Here is a 14,169-nt window from a genome sequence, read left to right on the forward strand (position 1 = left end):
TTTGAAGCTAAGGGTTGTGCCTGCCAGCTCCAGTCCAAGCTGCTGATCAACAGGCCCGCGAAATCTTGCCCTTCACTGCGCGCCCCAATTTTATTATGCGACCATTTTGCTGATATATGATACTGCTTTCGATGTCTTAATCTAGACTAGCCTGCTTGTGGTTTTTCTTTTTACGATCACCAGGTATATCAATTCGTTTCACGGTTTCTTCTGCTTGTTTTTCTTTTCCTTTTGTTCTTCTTTCTCTTCAACGCCTCTCCACAGTTGCCAAAGAACTTTGTGCCCCATACGGTTGACTGTAATTCAATTCCAGGACCGACATATATATCTCAGGTATCCAACATCGACGTTAAACCACGAGTCGTACAGACGTTTGGGCCATTTCCTGACGCTTTACTAGTCTGTACTCTAATGCGAATCTAGGCTGGATATAGATCGTGTGTACTGTAGAGTTTACGTCATTCTTCAGCTTGGGCACCTCCGTGCATGGCACATCTGGGGAAGCAAAAAGGCACACGCAAGAAATCCTAACGGCTGCAGACACTATGGGAAGGAGTGCATACAAACTATTTGCAATGGACGGAAGAATGAAGATGCATGCATGACAACTGCTGACGCGCCACCGGACTTCGGACACAATTGACACACAGAGACAAAAAGTTACCAAGGAACGCTCACCAGTTTGACGTTTGCCGAATGCGGTCAAGCCTACACGGGCAGGCCAAGCAAGCCAAGTAAACCTTACTCACCCGCTCTCCGGCATGAGGGGCATCAGACCCTTGCTTATGAGGTACAGTAGGTAGGTGCTTCGGTACCTCGATACAAGGTGACCAGCAGCAAAACAACCCCACCCAAGTTGACTGGCTGAGCCGTAGTGGGGGCAATTGCTGTACTGTAGCAGTAGTCTGGGCGCGTCTTCTAGAATCCATCATTATTATCACGGAGCTGTGTTGCAGACCATCCCACCAACTGCAACCTTGAAGTTTACGGCGCGTGCGAGTTTCTAAACAGCCATCAGACGAATGCGTCGTTAAGACAAGTTTACCTTCGCTGTAACTTTGGCTTTTTTTTTTTTTTTTTTTTTTTTTTTTTTACCGAAACACCAACTACAAAACCACCCGCTGCTTACGCGTCATTCCTGGAATAAGCATGCGACTTTCGCGAATAGCGCGGTTTGGAGGTCATGTTCCCCTTTAGCCCCCTCGCCGACGTCCAGCACAGATAGAGGGGTAGACTTTTCACATATCCAACATGCGCAGCATCGGGCGTAAGTCACGCTCGCTCCCCTCGCACGTGATGCGCCTCTCCTGACGGCTTGACTGACCGACGTGACGTCCCGTAAATAGTCTGGCCCTGGTTCAAGGACCAGGGGCTGATTCCCGTCGAGATGCCCTTCGCCGTCTGTAACCTGCCACGAGTAATGCGGGTTCTCCAGAGTGACATCTCAGCCAAGAGAACGCCCCTACCCACCTTCCGGCTCAAGATCAACGCCCAGTACCTCGAACAAAAGTGCATTGCGCTAATCATAGAAGCCTGCGGCGACCCAAGGCCCGCATATCAAGGCTGCCAGCAATGCTTCGCCCTTGGCTTGGAGTGCATCACTGCGGATGGCCTAGGCCCAGCCGCCGAAGACGCGGCAAATCATACCTGCGCTCGATGTCTCTTCAACGAGAAAAGTTGGATGGGACCCGGGAAAACGTGTAGCCTACGCAGTAGGTCGCTATATAACACATACTTGCCAACGTTGGTGCCTGAGCTGACGTTTGTGATGTTTCACTTGTTTAGATCAAGATTCTGCTGCCACTCTAGCTCCTCAACCTTCCCAGACCCCCGAGAGCTCGACGTCTCAGAAATCATATGTGGAACCTGCTCGGCAGCACCAATCACAGCCAGGCACCGGATCAGGTAGTGCTTGCGCATCGTCTACGGCTGTTCTGACTGCGACGCCAACAACAAAGAAAACTCTACATCCGGGCGCTGTAACGTCGAAACACCTTTCAGTGGCAATTCCAAATAACCGCCAGGCTCCGGATTTGCACAGAATCAACACACAAGGCCTCGTTGCCGAACACGGGGCTAAATCGGTCCAGACAGGACAATCCAGAGCCCATGTATATCTAGAGAATCAGAAGCATCTGGATCAGTCCGTGTCACATGCGCATACCGGCGGTGCCAGTCTTGAGGATCCTAACAGACAAGGCGGACAACAAGAATCCGCCTACAATGTGACTCAACAGACACTCAGTCAGACTCGTCAGTACACATGGCAGCCTCCCACCCCCGTAGCGCAACACGAAACATCATACCTCAATGATGCTGCGCAGCCAGCCTTGAAACGCAAGCGAGGACGGCCACCCAAGGACAAACCTGTCCAGACCCGGCCTCGTATGCAAGTTTGGGTTGGAAATGTGCCTATTGAGCACTACTCTGATGAGCAGCTGGCCGCAGGAATTAGTGTGTTCACTGCCGAATTGAACCGTCGGAGGTTCGGCACGCCGTATCCAGCACACTTCAGCCCAAGTAGAACAATCTTCACACCGGCCATGCCCACCACTATAGTCCAAGTGTCGACAGCACCGCAGGATTCCCAAATCCACTCCGAGGACCGTTTGCCAGCAATAGCGAATGATGCGTCGCCGGTGGTATCGGGATCTGGCCCAGGAGTTTATCAGACGGATCCGCCCGGGCCGTCTTTAATGGCTGGTGCGCAGCCACAGACCTCCCAAAGCAACTCTATGGCTGCCAGTCATGGCAAGACTTCGATGTCTCCCAGCGCCACTTCACACCTGATATCGCCGCCGTCGTCGTCAGGGTCATGGCATTCACCACTATCAAATGAGTCTACCCAAACAAGTCGAGCGACGGCCTTTGAAAAACGCACCGCTCCACCGCAGCAAGAAACGACTGCGTGCACGACGACCGAAAGTGGTAGTGTCGCCAAAGGTTCCGTGAAGGCGAAACATGAAACGGGCGATATGTCAGAGGCTACCCTCACGGGCGCTTCCGCCTCTTCCACGTCCCCTTGGGGACAACTTTCTCACAGCCCATTCGAGGCTGCCCCGGTACGCCTGTCGGGCGACTCGGCCGTGTTCATTAAGAACGAACCAGGCACTGGGATCCCACTGGCAGAGCAGCCAGCAAGCATCGCTACTGCCGCGCTTTGCCTCGCTACTAACATGGCTAAGGCGGAAAATGGCGACGGTGAAGGCTACCAGCGACGATTATCACCTCTGCTTAAGATTGAGAGGGATTGATGCAAAAGGGTCTTTGCGCCCAAGGTTTCGCTGGCAAAGCAAGTCGGGCTCTTGGGATGTATGATGGATTTTAATGATATAAGCATATCGATAATGTAAAATACTGTAAAGCTGCAGACATTCCTTCGCACTTGGCCATTTGTCACTACGAAATGAAGTAAAGCCATGTCGACGAACGCATGCAGTAATTGGTCATCGCATGACCGTTGGGCTGGACAGTCACATGGATGACACCATTGACAAACTTGCTGATTCGCATCATTGACTTGGTGAGCACAACAAGTTCTCGAGTCAAGCTGCGCGTGAAGTCTTCTTGTTTACAAAGCTACATCGGTTCAATAAGCCTTGGGCAATAACAACATGCTTTAAATCATACTAAGTGTATGGTCTTGGCGACGCTATGATTTATCTCATATCTGTTATTCGTTGCTGGAACCCCGCTTACCTCGGCAGTGGCTTTGACCTTAGCTGGCGATGGCGTCGGTTCCTTCGGATGAACCTGGGGCCCCGTATGATCGCATCGACACAACAAGTTATGCAACAATGGCGCGTCAAAGGAAATTATTCAATGCCATGCTTTACGTTTCGACAGATCGGATTTCGCTAGCACGGCACAAAGAGAGAAAGAATTGGTTCAAAACAACACAAAACACCACACTCGGCTCCGAGGAAAAAAAAAACAGACAAGGACCGGTTCGCTTGGCGTTCTTAGTGCCCTTCTTGGCAAGATCTTTCACCCCAGAAGAAACCTGGTCCGCAAAATTAGCGTCAACGGCTTCCCTGTACTCTGAGATGACGCAAATTTCCTCGCCGCTGCAGCATTGTTTTCGGACACATTTTTCCTGCGCTTGAAATACCTTTTTACCAGAAAACGAAAAAAAAATAAAATAAAAATAAAAAAACAACTACAATAAGTTTTTTTTTAATTATTTTCCCGGCATGTCACAACGCTGGGAAGCTCACGGCCTCCCCGACCGAGCAGCATCGGATGCTCACCGCCCCCAGCAGCGGCTCTCCGTGGCGGGGCTCCACCAGCGCGCGCACTCGGTCACGGACCCCTACCATTCTGGCGCGCGGCATCGCCAGCAGCAGACGGTCCGGCCGGTGTCGGCACAGGGCCAGCGCCGCGACAGCCCGCAAGCGCTGCATGGACACCGAGGTCCTGGTGGAGGGTCTAGCACTGCCGCGAATGCTCAGGGCGCAACGGCGTCAGAATACCGCACGCCATCCGCGGCCGAGTTCTATGCTGGGGTTTGGCAGCCTCCATCGTCCCCTAGACATTCAAACGTCCCCAGCGTCGGGGGCTATCAGGCCCCGGAGCAACCAGTCTATGCTTCCGAGCCAGCGCTAGCAGGGGGTCTTTCGTACCCCATGTCTCCGCCATATACGCCCGCTCCTGCTGCATCCTATGTTTCGCCCGCCCTTGGGTATACGTACACGCCGCCGCCGCCGCCTACACCGTCGAGTCCCTATACACAATATCAAGAATATCAGCAGCCATACCAGACACGGCCGTTTTCACCGGTTTCGCCACAGCAGCCTAGTGTTGCTTGGCAAACACACCAGGAGCCGCAAGTGCCATATCAGCAGCCCCAGGGTCAATATGCGCCGTACCGCCCACCGGTTCCAGCCCTCAAGGTAAACCACCAGAGCAGTAATCCGCCCTCGGGCACAACAGGGCAGTCCTTTATTGCCGAGCTGCCGGCAGACGAGATACCGTCGGCCCGGGTGAAGCCTGAACACCAGCAGGCGGTAGAGCTCATGGCTGGGACACCGGTAAAGAAAAATTCCGTCCTTGGAGAGGATACTGCGGAACGATGGGCCGACGAACTCGGTGAAAGGTTTGAAAAGACAAAGATCGACGGTCAAGACGGCTACTCGGGCTTGGTTGAGGTTCCGGCACCATTGCGCATCCGCAAGTCGACAAAGAAGCCAGGTGACAACTCGGTAAATTCTGCCGTGACCCTCAGGACCGGAGAATTCGGTGGGTCGTCAAGTCAGCAACAGCAGCAGCAAGAGCTGGACCCGGCGCATCTGATCCATCAGCATTTATGGTCAGGGCCTCGCCAAGGGCCAACTCCATAGGCCGCAGCTTCGTGCTCTTCATGTGACCACCTCGGTCTGATATCACCTCTTGCTTCGGTGTTTGGATAAACTTTCAGATATCCCGGCTCACCCATGTTGCCACTTTCACATCAATTCTCGCTCTTCTTCGAACCCCCCCGTAATCACCATCGCATTCCTTGACATGCGGCTTTTTTTCCTTTTTGGCAGTCAACCAGAATATTTCCTAATACAGACTAGTCCATAGCTCCCTGTCGGCCGTCGATAGTCTTACGCCGGTATGGAAGATGAAAATTTTATACTGAACTAGGCTTGAATTGGCCTTGTTCCCACCATCTTCCTATGGATATCATCCCTTCGTACTGGGGCTATTACGTAGGCAGTTTCCACCAAAGCCATTATCAATGTATCTGAGTATTTATGCCCTATCAACAACCCGCTCTTTGTGGAGCTACATTATCAACAGTTATTCGCAAAGAGTTTATTAATAGCCGCTTTACATTTACTCTTCACAACTTGATATTACACTATGCTATCAGATATTAAACATTTATCAGCTCATTGTCTTTTTCTCTTTTTTTTTCTATTTTTCTTTGTATGATCCTGGTAATGTTCCGGACTATAAAGCTTGGGATGATCTTCTTACATTATGATAACGCTTCTCACTGTTGCAGCTTCATTTCATATTCACATAATAACTCAAGGTCTTAACCTCTCCACAAAACTCCCTTTCCACCAGAATTTTACCGCTCTTCCTAAACCACCAGCACTATGTACTTGAGAAAGTATCTCGCCTTTGCTATCGCTGCCTCGGGATACATATCAGCCGCGAATGGTTTCAAGCTTTGCGAATGGATTGCATACTCAGGGGGCAAAGAACTCGACAGAGGATCGTGCGCCAATACCGAATATGTTAATTATAAGGGCATTCATGTTGAGTTCGCGAATGACTGTACGCCCATCCCTTTTGGGGCTGCCCTCGTTAATCCACCAATCACTTTTTCGGGGGGAATTTTGGAAGAAGATCAAAGCTGCCGATAGCGTTGGAACTATCAGCTCTATACTGCAAATGCGTTCAAAAAAGTATTCGCGACATCCTGGACACAAGCTCAGCTGCAGGGCTATCACTTCCGACGAATCCACCATACAAGTTTGTACAGCTAGTGAATGAGGAGAGGCTCAAAGAAAAAGATTCAACGGTTTTCGATGCAAATTCAAGACCTACCCTGGCTCAAATTGTGCTTTGGAAACTAATACAGGTCCGGGAGTCTCAGCCCAAGTTATCGCACGCACTCTCCAAGAAATAAACCCAAGTCATTTCCTGGCTACTCTGGGCATTTCTCATCTCTGGTCTCTCTTTACGATCTTTTCAAAAGTCAGGTCCAAAAATTCAAATTATTTTCTACGCCAAGACAGCCTGGCCACGGGAGCATATGTACAGACCAAGCTCCTTTAAATTGGGTGGGGATAAGGTTTTGATACTGCATTAGCACAGGTCACCCTGCAGCAAGTGGCGAAGTCAAAAAAGAGATTGAGGTCGGGTCAGTCAGCATCATACAAGGATAGATGGCCCATATATTCCAAATATAAGCCTAATGGCACCGTGCATAGTTTAATAGTTCTACGAGTAGCACAGGTGGATCGCGCATGGATCCAGGCGTCTTTTGGATACAAGACTCAAAGTCTCGGATTTCCACAAAAAAGACAGATTGTATAAACAGGATGGACCAGAACTTGGTGTCCATTTTCATTCGCATTTACATGCATCTGAAGACAGCGGACACATTGACTTGCTACCAAAATACAACAGTCGAGCAGGATTCGACAATGCCACGAGTGCAGACGTAGTATACAGCGCGGCTTGTAATTAATGCATCAGAGCCTGTTCGGTCAGACTACACCGACGTAGAGAACCAAAGGGCTTTAGCAGCCAGCTCCGATAACAAAGGTTCATGCCTGCTTTACTAGCCCAACGTCGTCATGCGTGCCTGTAAGCTCTGTTTATGCAGGTCGCCTTGGTAAGGTGAGCCCTTGGCTCGGTATGAGGTCCAGAAAAAGTTTTTCTTTTTTTTTTTTTTTTTTGCGGCTTCTGCACTAGATCAGCTGGTTTACCGCCGCTCACGAAGCCATTCGAGTCCTGGCGTCAGTCTTGCTACGTTCCTAATTGAGCGACGCTTCGGCAGACATTGTTCTCACTCGTAACGACTTTTTGCAGTTCACTGCTACTCGGGAGGCATTATTATCGCCCTGCAGTAAGACGGAGGTTTCGAGCTTTGATGTGTACGTCTCCGCAGGGCAACGACTGGCTAGCTACAGGATCAAGGCAGCGTGGGCCACGCTCCTAGACGACAGGACTTGTGTTGGGCCTCTGCCGGAGCTTCTGTCGAGGCGGTTTTTGCTTGACTGGAGAGAATCGACCAGGCTTGGAAAGGCGATCTCAGATCTTGAGGTTTGTAGACCTGGGAGAAGATATCAACGAGTTTCAAAGCACACGTGCTGGTTCGTCGAAGACGCACCCGTTACCCAAACGATTGATTGATTTAGCAACCCGTGTTGAACAGACAGCTGAGAATGGCTAATGTCAAAGACTAAGAAGAACACCAATACCACAAAGTCGCGAGCGAGCAGAAAGACCGGCAAGATACTTGGGCTCTGGTGCTTGGACAAAAGTGTATCAACCATGTGTGCTGCGGCTGGATTAGGACAGGAATCGGTCCCAACATCACTTTGTCGCCTCCTTTCTCTTTTGAACCTAACCAACGGCTTTTATCTCAGTAACAGGCGGTACTGGTGTGCCTGGTGTTGAGATGCAGATGCTATTGCTGTCCTCATCCAACGTTGCAGCTTTTGGTGGAAGCTGTGGAATTGTCTTTGGGGATTTAGGGAATTTTGGAATCAGGCATGAGATTTTGCACGCCGTAAATCGGCCTCGCCCTCCTCGTTGCCTTGGGCCGCAAATTGCTGTCGATTTGAAAACAATTAGCAAACATTTGATTCTCTGCGCAGTTTCAACTTGGCTTTAGATTCGCCTCACCAGGACAGCAGCACTGATATCAAAATCTCAACTCTTCATTAATCTTCAGTCACATTTCGCGTGCAACATCAAACCTTCTCATCTCATTCATTCTGAAACCTTCAATCGACATCGACCTAAGCCAGTCCCTTCACATCAATATTCATCTTTATCATTGCTCGCCCGACGCGTCAGAATCCTCTCATCATACAAGAAAAAATGCATGTCGCAAAAGACGCCCTCGTCTTTGTCATCGTCCTGGGCATAGCCATCTTTGCCTCTGGCGTTGGAATCTACTATTTTTATTCCCGGAAGCACCAGACGCAAGCAGCCGCGCTCAAGAACAACCAACACAGCTACGACGTCGAGGTGAGACTTTACTTTACCATCATGAGAAAACAATCCAAATCTCAACGTGCCGGCCTACTAACGACCTCGGGGGATGCAGAGCCAGGCCACGATGAGCCCCAAGCAAGAGCCAAAGCCGATGCTGTGGCGATCCCAGAGCGATGGTGGTCCCCGGACCGAGCAGCCATCTGCAACCTGCGTCTCGCTGCCGCGTTCACATAGCGCTGGCGCCATGGTAGGGCTGGCCAGGCCGCCGCTGGCATATGTTGCGAGATGGCCCAGGCCTGCGAAGCGTCCGAGGCCTGTGCTGCCTCTGGCGCCGGCAAAGTCCGAGGATGGGCATCCTTTGGAGAGCAAGGTCGCTAGAAAGTCGAGGTTCATCGAGCATCTCTGAATCATCGTTTGGTTAAGCGCACTGTACGGGCTCGACGGAGCTGGGAATTATCTGCTGGAGGGGCGATGGAAACTGTGACGACTTGATAATTGACACGATGTTGTATGAATTTCTTGCTCCCAATGACGAGCATATTCCTCGATGTGCGAGCCATGAGCTCGTAAAAGCTTTCCCACTTTATCATGATAGTTTTTTCTCGCCATTTCGAGGCGCTTTGATAATGGCGTTCTAGCACGGCGTTGTTCTTCTGCTTAGACCGCCTCTCTAATATGGCTTTTGTGGAGGGGAAAATACGGAACGCAAGCCTTCGGCCTTTGAGATAGATGGGATGTATGAATTACGGATATTTGGACCGGGACCCAGCCTACAGTGAATGTTTGCATTTGTGGGTTCGTTTGCACTTTTCAACTTGGTTTGCTTTTATCATTTTATAATAAACAGTTAGTATGGTTGGTACCAGTCATCCCGAGATAACTGTGTTATTTGTAGCTCATGTTGCGGCTTTCGCCCTACACATATCATCACTTTCATCACGCCTTAGCAAAGAATCAGTTTTCCTACCAGAAAAGCAGCATTTTTTCGTAGGAAATGTTATTATCTTACGTCCATCAGCTTAGTTGACAGCAAGTTTGGGGTGTTTATCGGGTTGAATGGCCTCATTTGTGAAATGTTCAGTGATGCCGTTTGTTATCCATGTGAGGTTGGTGACGCTTTGCATGTTACTTGTCGTGCAAAGTTCTCGTTATACACATTCTGCATCTTGAAGGCACTTTGAAAATGTATTTGCCAGAGACCTCACCTGATATATATCCACACCCAAGGCAGTAACATATACTTCCTGGAGACTTGGGTGTTTAAAGGGACGACAAAGCTTGGCTGCTTGAATTCATGAACGGCTTGTTGACCAACGTTGGGTATGTAGCCATGAAAACCGTAGACTACAGTAAAGAATAGCTTTTGATATGGAAATGACGCTATTATCCTGCCAGTGGTTGACATTAAGGGCTGCCAGCCTGACCAGCCTGCAAGCTTATTGGTCAATCATTTTCACCTACGAGAATCGGTTATGGCAAGCACCTATTCGAGAACGTACACAATTCTTTTTTGTTCTTTTTGTCTCTTTTGAGAGAAATATGAAAGACGAGCAAAATTTTTAAAAACCTCTCAGCTTTTAAACCAGCAAACCCTTTTCCCCCCCACAAACCTCAAAAAACGCTGCCCGCCCAGTCTCACACAAACCGTTGCCTGCCCCCAAAACCACACTTCGCCCCCAAATAACCGTGATATAACTCTCCAACTAGAGTCAGCATGGCTCCCTTTTATTTTTACAATAACTTCATGCCCGGTTGCGAGGCGTGCTTTTCGTCTGCTGGCCGCGGAGGCTGCCGAGTTGTCAAGGCCAACGGCGAGGCCACGTTTGTGTGCCAGTCGTGCCGCGACACGATCGCCAACATCATCTTCCTCGTCCCCGACGTCGCGGCCGCAACCGCGCTCGTCAACAACGGTTTCTGCCAGTTCTGCTTCTCCAAGCCCTCTGCCGGAATCTGCTGCAACGAGTGCGCCGTCAGGACCCCCGACGAGCTCGAGTTCGTCGCCCGCAAGGGAACGATCCTCGTGCTCCTCGCAAACGCCCTGCAGCAGCCTGGCGCTCGCGAGCAGATGCTCGAGCCCATCCTGAACGCTGACAATGGTGGCGTGATTCCCGTGGTCGCTAGCCCTGCCGTCGTGGGCGGCGGTGAGCAGCTTCACTTTGACCCAGCCATGCCCGCTCGCGAGTGGCAGAACATGCCAGGCGATGCCGAGTTTGGTCTTTACCCTAACCAGGACTTTCAGTTCGGAAACCAAGCACACGTCCCTGCTGCGAATGCAGACGTACCTAAGGTAGAGCCTATGGACTATGTCAACGGCGTCGGCCATCCTCACATACCCATCCCCGCCCCGCCTGTCAACCAGCCTTTCAACCCGCCTATTAACCCACCCGCCAACCCGATTCTTCCTCAGGTCGTTATGTCCGCATCAGCTCAAAACGGAGAAGTGAACAGCAGCAGTAATGCTACACCTACATCAACTGCTGGTCGCTCCCTCGCGTCTCGCATACTTGGCGTCCCTGCTGAGAGAGTTGATTCTCTTGATCCTCAGCCCGCTCAGCAGCCTCCTGGTCATGACAGTACTGACGAGGAGCCCATGAACAACTCCGAGCAAGATTAACAAGTCATGAGCTATAAGGGAGCAGCAACAGGCCCCTAGCAACGCTGACAAGCTCAGCAGGCGAGTACCGCAAATGCCGGATACTTGCAATCGTGTCTGAGTTGCCGAGGTATGCGCGTTCGTTGATTGTATGAAGCGCAGAATGAATGTAAGTCTCGCCTCCCTGGAAATCTCTACAGCACCATCTTCCACTTGAGGACTTTCATTTCTTCAAAAAGCTTCTCATATGCCCTTTTGTCTGAATCGTCTCTTAACATACACAGCCCTGTTTAGTGAAGAAGAAAGTAGAAATACTACCAGGACAGCAGACAATGTCACCAGACCAAGTTCCAACGATGAAAAGAAGAAGAAAACAAAGGCAAGAGCTTTACTCCGCTAAGAAGCAAACCCACTCCCGGCCAGCTTATCAAACCTGACTTTCAAGTTCTTGCTAACCTGCTCCACCTTTCTCAGTTCCATCAAGTCGCGCCGGGCATAGCCCTCATCACTGCCACCGCCTCGCCGTGCCAGCCCATACAGCACCATGGGGAGCACGCTGGCCTTCCAGACCGGCTGCTCGGGCTCCATGTACGATCTCAAGACCGCAGCGGAGAGCAGCACCAGCGTAGACGCGACCAAGCCGGCGGGGAGCAGCAGCCACTCCCACCGCAGCGAGAAGCACATGGTGTCGTCCCACGCGTCGCCGCGCACCGTTAAGCCCGTCGCGTCGCCCTCGGCGCGCGGTCTGTGCGGCCCGCTGCCCGTCCGCCGGAACTGGTTCGTCACGGCAACTGCCAGGCCCTCCATCGCGGCCGAGATGCTGGCCACCGAGGCGTTGCGCGACGCGTACAGCGGGTCCAGCCACCACTTGTCGCCGCACGTCACCTTGGCGGGCCTTTGAAAGGTGCCCAGGCCTGAGTAGCGGCACCGACCCGCCATGAGGTCGATCAGGTGGTCTTTCATCGCTTGGAGGTAGACGCCGGATGCGTGGTATAGGCAATCTGACGGGGCTTGGACGACCGTGGACTGGGCCGTTGTGATGCGGGAGAATGTTCTGTTCTGGGCCGGGGGCACTTGGCCGAGTTCATCAGATGTAAACACTTTTTTGCCGTTGTCGTCCCCGCCTGCGAGGAAGCAGGGGTCCTGCAGGGCCGTTAGGTTTAGTTGAAGACCGCCTCTGTTGAGTTTTTCTAGACTGTTTGTGCGGGCCGGCACGGTCGAGACCAGCTCCTCCGTGAGCACGCCCGACCTGACCTCGGCGCGAAAGTTCTTTAGACAAGGGTAGAGCCTGCACCCCACGGCCACGAGGCTTGTAAAGTTGTTTTCCGGTACCATGTCGTTCCTGATCTGCCAGGGACAAAACTTGACCCCGTCGTTGACGACCGTGCACGGCGCATCCGACGCGGCCATGATGGTGATGTTGAAGAGCGCGTCGGGCCCCGAGTCCCAGAACTCGGCCGTCCAGCCGCGCTTGGCGTAGTCAAAGGATCCCCGCATGGTCACCGACATCCACGGGTTCTTCTCAGTGCTCTGGGGCACGATGTAACTGCCCCAGTTCTCCATCCTGTCGATCTTGGGCGCGTCGACGCTGCCGTCCCACGGCAGCGAGTAGTTGCGGAGGTACAAGCCCAGCTTCGGGCCCGCGACCTCGGTGTCGGTGACGTGGGCTCCCAGGTCGATGCAGGTGCTGCACAGGCCGATGGTGGAGTGCGTGATCCCCGTGCCGTAGTCTCGGAAGTTGCAGTGGCCCGAGGGGCAGTCCGCGGCGACTGCGGACTCGACGGCGGCCCTTGGGTTCGCCAGGGCGTTGAGCATGACGGCCTTCATCTCGGGGCCCAGGTCGAATACCAGGTAGTCGTTGGCGTACTCGACAAAGTAGTCGTCGTTGGCCGGTACAAAGTTGGACACGGGGATGGAGCCGAGGCCTGGACCGCTCCTCCAAGAGCATTTGACCGTCCGCAGGGCCTGCTGGGCAAAAGGCCCGCCCGCGAAGGAGAGTATGGTGATGAGGGCGGCGCAGATGGCCATGATGCCCGCTGCTGTGCGGACACCGGAGAGTCCGCTTCTGAAAACGGACAAGAGCAGCTGCAGAGAGGCGAGAATGCCGTCGCCGCCGCGGTTGAAGACGTCAAGGTCATACAGCGGCCGCCTGTGTAGAGTGTGGCCAAACCATGACCATCCTGCCTGGCCAAGTACCTGGACTATAACGTAGGCCACAGAGACAACCGTCACAGTGACCATGAACGACATCACTGTCTCTAGTCGCAGACTCTCCCACGGCCAGGCTGCTATTATCTTGCCGTTGACGGCGTTGAGGATGACAAAGAGCCCTGCCAGCGAGACGATGGCCATGACCATCACGAGTATCTCGAAGCCCCAGGCTGTCAGGACAGGATATGGACGCTCTCTATTTTCCGGGGCAGTTTTTTCGTCGCCACCGAGACTGGTCATGGGGATGGAGGGTTCCTGTGCCCAGTGTACAGTTTGCACTGGGCCGTGATGTACGTGTTCAGGGCTTATCTGGGCACAATATGCGCAGCCTGCGTATGCCTCTGGGTCTGGCGAGGGTGCTTGTCTGCTTGGTCCGATGCCGGGATCCTCGTCGTGAGTTGGCCCCTGACTGTGCGGATATGGGGGCGCTGGCTGGGATTTAGTCGACATTTTATCCAAAGGGGTAGGTGCCATTTTTACCAGAGAGAAAACGTCCCATCTACAAGAGAGAGAAAAAGCCTGCAATCAGAATCCCAGCTATAAGCCTATCATAAAGTCCTTTTCTGAGTTTCCTGCGCGCGTTTGGTCCAAGGATCCACGTTGATATTTATTTGCTAGCAGAGTAAATGCACCTCACAGGTTGTCTCGTCACCACCGCATGCCAATCACAAACATCATATATGTCGTCCTCTTCTCAT

General features: G+C 52.2%; 5 protein-coding genes across 5 annotated transcripts; 4 read left to right on the plus strand and 1 right to left on the minus strand.

Annotated features, from left to right (window-relative positions):
* Positions 1 to 1,251: 1,251 nt before the first annotated feature.
* On the plus strand, positions 1,252 to 3,254 carry PpBr36_02505 (uncharacterized protein; the record flags this gene model as incomplete). Its single annotated transcript, XM_029889686.1, has 3 exons — positions 1,252 to 1,267; positions 1,347 to 1,712; positions 1,786 to 3,254. 3 exons carry the CDS (start codon positions 1,252 to 1,254, stop codon positions 3,252 to 3,254), a joined length of 1,851 nt encoding a protein of 616 aa, XP_029753481.1.
* A 939-nt stretch (positions 3,255 to 4,193) lies between these two features.
* Positions 4,194 to 5,339, plus strand: PpBr36_02506 (uncharacterized protein; the record flags this gene model as incomplete). The annotated part of the gene is made up of 1 exon (XM_029889687.1): positions 4,194 to 5,339. One exon carries the CDS (start codon positions 4,194 to 4,196, stop codon positions 5,337 to 5,339), a length of 1,146 nt encoding a protein of 381 aa, XP_029753484.1.
* A 3,211-nt stretch (positions 5,340 to 8,550) lies between these two features.
* PpBr36_02507 (uncharacterized protein) lies at positions 8,551 to 9,073 on the plus strand (the record flags this gene model as incomplete). The annotated part of the gene is made up of 2 exons (XM_029889688.1): positions 8,551 to 8,700; positions 8,780 to 9,073. The coding sequence occupies 2 exons, from the start codon at positions 8,551 to 8,553 to the stop codon at positions 9,071 to 9,073; spliced, it is 444 nt and encodes a 147-aa protein (XP_029753483.1).
* A 1,308-nt stretch (positions 9,074 to 10,381) lies between these two features.
* Positions 10,382 to 11,281, plus strand: PpBr36_02508 (uncharacterized protein; the record flags this gene model as incomplete). Its single annotated transcript, XM_029889689.1, has 1 exon — positions 10,382 to 11,281. The coding sequence occupies one exon, from the start codon at positions 10,382 to 10,384 to the stop codon at positions 11,279 to 11,281; it is 900 nt and encodes a 299-aa protein (XP_029753490.1).
* Positions 11,282 to 11,656: 375 nt separating this feature from the next.
* Positions 11,657 to 13,945, minus strand: PpBr36_02509 (uncharacterized protein; the record flags this gene model as incomplete). The annotated part of the gene is made up of 1 exon (XM_029889690.1): positions 11,657 to 13,945. The coding sequence occupies one exon, from the start codon at positions 13,943 to 13,945 to the stop codon at positions 11,657 to 11,659; it is 2,289 nt and encodes a 762-aa protein (XP_029753489.1).
* Positions 13,946 to 14,169: the final 224 nt, after the last annotated feature.

The sequence above is a fragment of the Pyricularia pennisetigena genome, chromosome 3 (genome assembly GCF_004337985.1).
Source record: "Pyricularia pennisetigena strain Br36 chromosome 3, whole genome shotgun sequence".
NCBI lineage: Eukaryota > Fungi > Ascomycota > Sordariomycetes > Magnaporthales > Pyriculariaceae > Pyricularia > Pyricularia pennisetigena.